We start from the raw sequence: 9,317 nt of genomic DNA on the forward strand, positions 1-9,317 counted from the left end.
TAGAACTTCAAATGGCGCGCTCTCAATGGCGTTGGAAAGTAGACATTTAGAGCTTTCCAGAAATATATAATAGTCCATACTTTATTCGGGAATTGACGACATAAACTGGCACTCAACGCCAGTTTCATGTTGCTGTCTAGAGTAAAACACCAGAAACACATCACGACCCGGAGTTGAACGCCCAAAACACGTTACAACTTGGCGTTCAACTCCAAAAGAAGCCTCAGCTTGTGGATAGATCAAACTCACCCCAAGCACACACCAAGTGGGCCCCAGAAGTGGATTTATGCATCAATTACTTACTCTTGTAAACCCTAGTAGCTAGTCTAGTATAAATAGGATAATTTACTATTGTATTAGACATCTTTGGTCTCAGTTTTGTTTTATTCTTCATCTTAAGAGACTATTGATCATGTTTTGGGGGCTGGCCATTCGGACATGCCTGAACCTTTCACTTATGTATTTTCAACGGTGGAGTTTCTACACACCATAGATTAAGGGTGTGGAGCTCTGCTGTACCTCAAGTTTTAATGCAATAACTACTATTTCCTATTCAATTCTCTTTATTCCTATTCTAAGATATTTCTTGTACTTCAAATTGATGAATGTGATGATCCGTGACACTCATCATCATTCTCACCTATGAACGCGCGTGATTGACAACCACTTCCGTTCTACCTTAGGCCGGGCGCGTATCTCTTAAATTCCTTAAACAGAATCTTTGTGGTATAAGCTAGATTGATGGTGGCATTCATGAGAATCCGGAAAGTCTAAACCTTGTCTGTGGTATTCGAAAAAGAAAGGGCACAGTATCTCCATACGCCTATCTGAAATTCCCACCATTAATTTACATAAGTATTTCTATCCTATTTTAATTATCTTTATTTTCTGTTTATTATTTATTATTATTCGAAAATCCATAATCAATTATTATCCGCCTGACTGAGATTTACAAGATGACCATAGCTTGCTTCATACCAACAATCTCTATGGGATCGACCCTTACTCACGTAAGGTTTATTACTTGGACGACCCAGTACACTTGCTGGTTAGTTGAACGGAGTTGTGTCCACACATAGCAAAGAGCCATTATAATTATTCCATACAACAACAAAGAATACAACATTGATGATCACAATTTCGTCCACCAAATATCAAAGAAAAAAAGGTTGAAAATGTAACCTAAATATGAAAACTTATATTAGACAATACTGATTCAAAAGAAGTTGAAATAGGATTCTTAATAGAAGCCACATTTGAAGATGAAGCAACGACACGCTAATTATACATGTTTTGTTAGAAATATATCATATCATTAGTATTTATATTACTAAAAAAACTAAAAAACAATTGTAAAAAAGAGATGCAAAATAATAGGGAAACTAAACTAACCGTAGTAACAACATGATCTTTAGCAAGTTCAATCAATTTGATCATAGACTTATGCGTAAAAACTTTATAAACATTATACGTCGTGTATATTGCATCACTCTCAACGGTTTTAGGATATATGAATATTAACTTTTTTTCCAACCAATTTGGATAAAAAACTCGATCCATCTAAATAAAATCAATCACTTTGTTAAAAGAAGAATAATAAAACTATGATTTCAAATAAAATCTTTGAAAATCAATTTCTACAATAAAATTCTCTTACAATAACAATATAATAGAATAAAAAATCTTATATTCTTCACAATAAATTTTTTACTCAATTTCTATTAAATATCTTTGATTTCAAATTTGATGTAAATAAATTCTTAATAATAAATTGATTTGATTTAGAAAATATTTGTCAACATTAAACAAGGTAAATAAGTCATTAACTCTTAAAATATTAGAACATTTTTTTCAATTAAATATCCAATTTTTTCATCATGGAGAATGAATATGTTGCAATCACTAGCATTATTAACAAAAACTTTGACTTTAAATCTACAAGAACATAATGATAGGAATATTTTGTAAGCAATAAAAAAACTACAAATAAAAAATGGACTAATTAAAAATATAAAAATATGAGCTAATAGAGTCTAAAATATTACCTTAAAAGTCCATCAGAATAATGTGTCAAACAAAAGTGACAAAAAAGCTTAGCTTGGTCTGTCTTTGTTTTTTCACCATACAAACAAATTGAATACCACCAATTTCTATCATTAAAGATAGATGTAATGGTACCAACCAACAACACACAAAGAACCTACGATTTATAGAGTTTTATGGTCCAAAAGAAACAAAAGAATTATAATAAGAATCATTAAATTGGAGTTAAATAGCATAATCAAAACAAAACAAAAGCATATTAGTCAAGTAGTGTGCAAATATATATAAAGAGATGACATAAACATTAAGAGAAAGATTGTAAAAAAAATAGCACCAAGTTTGTAAGGTCATAAGTAGCAACCAAAGTTTGCAAATCAACTTTAATGGATTCCATGTTATTAGTAGAAATAGAAATTTCTATACCAAAAGACCCTATTTGATCATGAGACTGAGAATTTTAGATGACATTCTCATATATATGTGAAAATATAGCTGGTTGTGTAAGTCTCTTCACAAAATGTTAATTCACCACAATAATAATAAAACACAAAATTAAAAAGTTTGGTAATTATATGTATTTTAAAGAGCCAAAATCAATGCATATCTAACATAATCCAAAGCGAAAACACTCAATATAATAACTAACACTGAAAATAGAATATGTCTTAAACTTAGTGACAATCACATGATCAACACAAGAATTAACTACTTTGAATGTCCCGATATATGGTGCATAACCAATTTTTTGCGGTCTGCTTTAAAAATAACGTCCTTCCCAATAATATCATCAAATAACACTACAGAAAAAATGATCTTTAGCGACAAATTTTTAGTGGCAATAGTATTATTGCCACAATTTCTCTTTTTAAAACAATTTTTTAGTGGCAATTATATATTTACCATTAATACTACAGCCTATAATGGCTATTTAAACTATTGCCACTAAAAAAATACTAAAATTTTAAAATAATAAAAACAACTGAACCTGAAACTGTGAAATGTCTCCCCCTTCTCATCACTTCACTGCTTTCCCTCACTCAAACTACTCTCTTATTGCCTCATTTTCTCTGGACTCGGAGAACTACGCACTGATCATTCCATCTTCATCGCTCGAATTTCTTCTCACTTTTCATCTTAGTCTGATTCACGATCTGAATCCTTTTCTCTTCCAACCTAGCTTAATTTTTTTGTAATTTTATAACTGCAAGTTCAGAAATTAGAGTTTACCTAGTTTTGATTCAGAAACAAAGGTTCAGAAGAGAAGACATAGCTGATGTTTAGATCTGGTAGCAACACCCAAACCTCTGAGATCGAGAAAAATCGCCTCTTCGCGAACGACGTTTCGCTGCAACACCGCACCGCCGCCGGTAGATCTTCTCCCTTTATGTTTTTGATTTTTTGTTTTCCATTTTATATTTTTGCTAATTCTGAAATTCAGCAGGCGTTGCTCGTTGCTCCTCTGCTCCTCTATTTCTCCATCACGAACAGAGTAGCTAAGTGAAACAATTATGGTTTAACTTTTGTATTTGTGTCTTTATGCATCCGACCTGTTCCACGAAATGCTTCATCCATCTAAGAAAATCAAGGTAAACCTTTATGCTTATTCCTTTGAGTCTCTATCTTATTGTATGTTAAGTTTCAATTTTAGGGTTTGTGTAATCATGAAATTTTTATTCATTTGTTTGTAAACTTAATATTTGTCTTGCAATATAGTTTGAGTCATGAAAATGTAAAATCTTATTACGAAAAAGAATAAGGTGTTACATATATTCCTAATTTAGATGTTCAATTAATCCTCTGCTGCTGTGTGTAATAATTTTTTTGTACTTTTATTTTAATTTTTAAAAGCAAATCATTGTTTCTTATCCTAATAATAGGTAAGAGATATAAAGGTAGCATATAGGATTGAATTGAATAGGAAAGTTTATTATTACTATAGCTAACTAGTTTATTGTGTAATTGAAGTTAAAATGAACAAAACTTGAAATAAAATAATAATGCATACTTCAAACATGTTTGCTTTGCTTCATTTGATTTGGAGCTTTGACTATATTTAATTTTTATTTTGTTTTTATTTGGATTTGGAACTTTGACTTTTCCAAGTTGCTGAATCGAGCTTTGCGAGAAAATGAAAGTCTAGTTCTCCATGGTGAAGCTCTAAAGGTCTGTTCTGTCACCCTACAGCTGTAATTCACTTTTCAATGGAGAATGACATTATTCCATTGGGAGATATAAGGATGTTCATAGGGAGGTATAAGGGTGTTCATTACTTAATTTGATAACAGTCACAAAAGTGTGAAGTTGTAGATTTATATTTCCTGTGAATGCTAATGTATATAGGTTTCATGGTTTGGACTATAGGAATTATCAAAGTAAAATATTGTTATTTCGGGCATAAAAACACATGAGTAGTAGTTTATGTGCTTTTATTCTTATTTTTGTTTCTTTTATTCATATATTTTATTTTGAATTTGCCTTGATTCTGCCTTCTATAAGCTTTTTCCTAGCTCAAATTCACCTAGTGCTCCTCCAGTTTGGCTGTTAACTTCCTAGGTTTCTTAGTTTGAAAAGTAGTAGTTATTATTCTAGTTTAGTGTTAAATTACTTGTGAAGTCTTTTGTTTTTTAAGATTGTAAATACATAGATATTATCTCCTAATATCTCTTTATTGATTGCTTTTGAAGCACTCTTGTGGATCTTCATGGCTGCTCAATTTCTAGGGTTCTTCATCATCAATGTGCCTATATCATTGGTTACATTGCTTTGCTACTATGACTCATCTATGCACTTGTCACCATGTGTTATGGAGAGATGTTTGACTTCATAGAAAAGCAAGTTGAAGATAGAAATTAAAGGAAATCAGGCAAGGCGTTAACACTTTGGTTTGGAGAATTATTACTTTTTTGTCCTAATTACACTTTGTAATTCTGTCAATTTATCTTAATCAGCTACTTGTACTAATTAAAAAAAAGAAGAAGAAAAAAGAAGGCATAGAGTACAAAAGGAGTTCCATTTTGAATTTGCCCATTGTTAGTTAGGAATATCTTTAAGGAAGTTGCTTAAATTTCCTGTTGTTTGCTATAATCATATATTTGTCTTATACAAAGGATTAAGCCTCCATTTTCTATGTGTATTGGAATTTCTGTCATGTCTTTATATCTTCGAAGCTTGCCACTATCTCCTTTTAACTACAAATACTAAAAGAAACTATAGTCTGTAAATTGTTTTATTAGATTAATTGCCTCTCATTTTTTTATTGGAGTAGAAGTGCATGATTGATTAATTGTTAACTCCTAAACAGAGTAGGGTACTCATCATCGGCTGGGAAAGATTAGGGATGGAATTCATATTTGTAAGTTTGTTCTCTTTCTATTCAATTTATTCTAGAATTTGAGCATTTACTATTAAAAGAAAAACAAGTGCTTTTCATTTTACTGCTTTGAAACATGCGTATTGACATGTTGTTGAAACAAGGTCATTAAGACCTCTTTTTTCTCTGCAGAAAAGAGATAATGGTAAAGAAGACATATATTATTAGTTGTATGCTTTATATATTTTCTAGGATTCTTTAAATTTTTTATATGTATAAATTAAATTTTTCAAACGCTAAGTAGTTCTTTATTTACACATATATATTAATCTACATAGTTTTTATAATAATATGCACTCATTTTTCAATAATTTTAGGTTGTAAAAAGCAAGTTCTTATAGTTAACTTGTATAGATTTATTTGGCTATAGGGAGTGCAATGAATAAGGGTCGGGCAGGGAGAAGGGATTACTAAAGTTTTCCTGAGCATTATTTTATTACTTTCTTTTTTCCACTGCTATCACTTTAATTCTGACGTATACAGTTATCACGAGGGAACATACTATATATATAAGCCCAAATTCAAATACATGTTCTGTGAAAAGCTTTCATAACATAAATATGCAAAATTGAAACTTCAACTGTATCCTTCAAAATAAATTGCAATTAAAAAGGTTGTGTTGCTTTTGAGTTTAAAAAATGATTTTGAATAAAATTGGCTACAGATATATTAAGTGCCTTGATATTCTAGTTTTGAATTTTGTGAAGTTTGGTTTTCTATGGATTTGTATATAGGCTTTTGGATTGATATCTCGATTTGAATTTGAATGCTGCAGTTATAATCCTCTTAAAAGGAGAGAGGTTTGCAAGGGAGGAAGAGAAGGAGGCAAGAAATTAGCCCAATCACAAGCCTCCACCAAGGCTTCTTCAGCACTGAAATCTCACTCTTCTCATCCTACTCGAAGAAAAAATGGAAATTAAATTTTGGTCAAAGGCTCCAGTAAGCTCCTTCTACAGCCACGCACCACTGACCAGGTTCTTCTTTTAATAGAATCAACAATTACTTTGGTTCATTGAAGTATATCCAAATTGTCATGACTATGCGTATTTGCTTCTGCAGGTTTCTGCGATTCTTAAATACTGTAACTTCAGATGTCTGGCTGTTGTTCCCCAAGGTGGTAACACTGGTCTTATAGGTGGAAGTGTACCTGTTTTTGATGAAGTATGATATTGAGTTCGTTAAGCATGTTATTCTTTTTCCCTTAAAAGAATGATGGGGCTCATCGTACTTAGTACATTCACAACTTTTTCCTATAATCTAACGCTACAGGTTGTTGTCAGTCTTAGTGCTATGAGTAAAATCATATCCTTCGACAAGGTAGAACATTTACTTCTTGGGAGACATATAGGCTATGAGTTCCCTTCTTCTGTTTGTATATGATTATCAATGAGCCTTTTTCTCTCTAGTTTTGCTGGCAGTTCAGCATTAAAAAAGAAAATCAGGCTGTCTTTCTTATATCTATTCGCTTCCTACAAAGATGAAACTTCAGTTTATGGTTGTATATTGGGATAGCTTATTACGTGTTCAGTAAACTCCATAATAAATGCTGTAGATAGAGTTTGTAGCTGCAAAGCTATTTCTTGTGAAAAGATTTTGAAAACCCAAGTAACGGATTTGAATACTTAACCTGAGGTTGTTGCCAAGTCATGTTTCAGGTCAGCGGTATATTGGTATGTGAAGCAGGGTACATATTAGAAAATATAATATCATTCCTGGATAGTGAAGGGTAATAGATTTCATGCATAAAGTCACTGTCATTTGTAACTTATATATTAATTTCATAGCACTCTTTGTTTTTTTTTATTAATATTATTTAGACACTTATGTTGGCTCCTCTTTCATGAAGAATTTAAACAACTACCAAATATGTTATCTTGATTCAATATTTCACATTAATATTTCTAAAATTAGTTTTGGCTATTTGCTTGACAAAATTATGCTAATAATGTTGTGCAAATGCAGTCTCACAGCATAGGTCTTGAAAGTTTAGATGATTGTTCTCCTCTCTGCATGTTTGAGTTATTAGCTTATAACTTTGACATATGCTTTCTGTATTTAAGTGGTGTACACTTTTCATTCATATTTATTAGGTGAGTTCTATGGTGCCTTTTACTATGGTGCCTAAATTGCCTAACTTTCTTTTAAAAGTAAAAAATAAAATGTTTAAAACAAAAAGTAAAATATTTAAAATTTATTAAATATTATCTATTTGCCTTTTTTAGTAAGTTAGGCACAATATCAAAGGCACCATAGCATTCACCTATTTATTATGCCACTAGACTTAGGTGCAAAAAGGAGTTGCCAGATTGGTGGAAATGTTTCAACTGATGCTGGCGGGTTGCGTCTTCTTCGATATGGATCCCTTCATGGAAATGTACTTGGTAAAAGGAATACTAGTAACCTGTTAAACTCCAGTATCCAAAAATGTTCATTGTTGCATGTTATTTGAGTTTTATACTTCCGAAGTCAATGTATAAATCTGGATGAATAAATGGAATTCAGTTGAAAGGTGAAACCACCAATGACTTTTACTGCCTAGCAGGTATTAAAGATGTTCTAGCAGACGGTACTGTACTTGACATGCTTAAGACATTACGCAAAAATAATACTGGATATGATTTGAAACATCTATTTATAGGTATCTAGTTAACAATTATGCAAGTCTGGAGCCTAATGATAGATGTATTTGTAACTTAACTTAAAAATGATGTAGGAAGTGAAGGTTTCTTGGGAATTATTACTAAGGTTTCAATACTTACCCCACCAAAATTATCTTCAGTAAATGTGGCTTTTCTTGCTTGCAAGGATTATAGTAGTTGCCAGGCATGATCAATGTTCTTATTTTTAAATTTACTGAATTTTTTAACTTATCATTGTTTTATTCTTGTTTTTGCATTCATAGATTATGTTATCCCATGCGGTTACCTTAATTGATTGGCCTTTTTGAAATTGGCAATTTTATATTCAGGAATTGTGAGGCTCTGATTTTTGTTTTTTATTCTTTATCTTTTTTACCTTTTTCATTGAGGAAGCTTGTCGAAATTCATTATAATTTTCATCTTATGTTCTTAATGAATTTCTTCTTTTGTAAAATAGAATTTTATAATGAAGAAGAAGGTCCTGAAATCATGAATTGCTTTGTTTTGTGTGCCTTGATATAGGCAAGAAAAAAGTAGGTCTCCATTGACAATCTGTTCTGTATAAGCTTAGTGTTACCAATTACGTGAAATTTTTGAATAAGTTTACCTATTGTATTCATTTTTTTAACTCACAATATATACTCCGAATAAAAAGTTCTATCCATTAGCCTCTGAATGTGTTTCGCCATGTTTCTTAACATTTTATTTTCTTCTATTTATCTTATTCTATTTCGCCATGCATCTACTTGTGTTTTCTATTTGAGAATGTAAACTTAACTGTGCATTGAATGTCTTAACTATTGGACAGGTGAAAGTGATGACTTCAATTAAGAAATTGTTGGACCCCAATCACATACTCAACCCATATAAAGTTCTTCCTTGTTCTTCAATTTCATGAGTCTTACATGTGTAACTTCATCTTATTTTCATATTTGACTTCTTTAAATTGAGATGATGCAAGTACAGTTGTAATTAATTTAATAAATATTTAATTAAATTTAATAAAATATTTCATTTTGTTATAATTAATTTTAGTATATTTATATTATGTGCAATAATAATAATTGTTGGTAAAAATAATTTGAAATTTTAGAAAAATGATAGGTTGTTATTTCTAAAAGAGTGAGTATAATTAAAAAATCTTAAAATTTTAGCGGCAATAATAATGGCAACTAAAAGTAAATAATATTACAATTTTAGAATTATTTTTAGTGGCCATATAAATTTCCGATAAAATGAGTTTTGGCGGTAATAGTAATGGCCAC

General features: G+C 30.9%; 1 protein-coding gene and 1 long non-coding RNA gene across 2 annotated transcripts; both read left to right on the forward strand.

The window, feature by feature from the left end:
- Window positions 1-3,491: 3,491 nt before the first annotated feature.
- Window positions 3,492-4,906, forward strand: LOC110276021 (uncharacterized). Its single transcript, XR_002368390.2, has 3 exons — window positions 3,492-3,629; window positions 4,147-4,206; window positions 4,728-4,906. It is a non-coding gene; the product is annotated as an uncharacterized LOC110276021 (long non-coding RNA).
- Window positions 4,907-5,489: 583 nt separating this feature from the next.
- On the forward strand, window positions 5,490-9,014 carry LOC107470300 (D-2-hydroxyglutarate dehydrogenase, mitochondrial). Its single transcript, XM_016089694.3, has 8 exons — window positions 5,490-5,517; window positions 6,347-6,387; window positions 6,473-6,574; window positions 6,683-6,730; window positions 7,069-7,139; window positions 7,667-7,794; window positions 7,956-8,051; window positions 8,127-9,014. Exons 1-8 carry the CDS (start codon window positions 5,490-5,492, stop codon window positions 8,240-8,242), a joined length of 630 nt encoding a protein of 209 aa, XP_015945180.2. The 3' UTR covers window positions 8,243-9,014.
- Window positions 9,015-9,317: the final 303 nt, after the last annotated feature.

Source organism: Arachis duranensis, chromosome 10 (genome assembly GCF_000817695.3).
Source record: "Arachis duranensis cultivar V14167 chromosome 10, aradu.V14167.gnm2.J7QH, whole genome shotgun sequence".
NCBI classification, from domain to species: Eukaryota; Viridiplantae; Streptophyta; class Magnoliopsida; order Fabales; family Fabaceae; genus Arachis; species Arachis duranensis.

What these genes read in the sequence shown, in the direction of transcription:
- LOC107470300 (XM_016089694.3), top strand. Translation starts at nt 5,490, where the DNA reads ATGCGTATTGACATGTTGTTGAAACAAG. An exon ending in GTGTACCTGTTTTTGATGAA is followed by an intron (nt 6,575 to 6,682) that starts GTATGATATTGA and finishes CTAACGCTACAG; the next exon opens with GTTGTTGTCAGTCTTAGTGC. An exon ending in CCTTCATGGAAATGTACTTG is followed by an intron (nt 7,795 to 7,955) that starts GTAAAAGGAATA and finishes ACTGCCTAGCAG; the next exon opens with GTATTAAAGATGTTCTAGCA.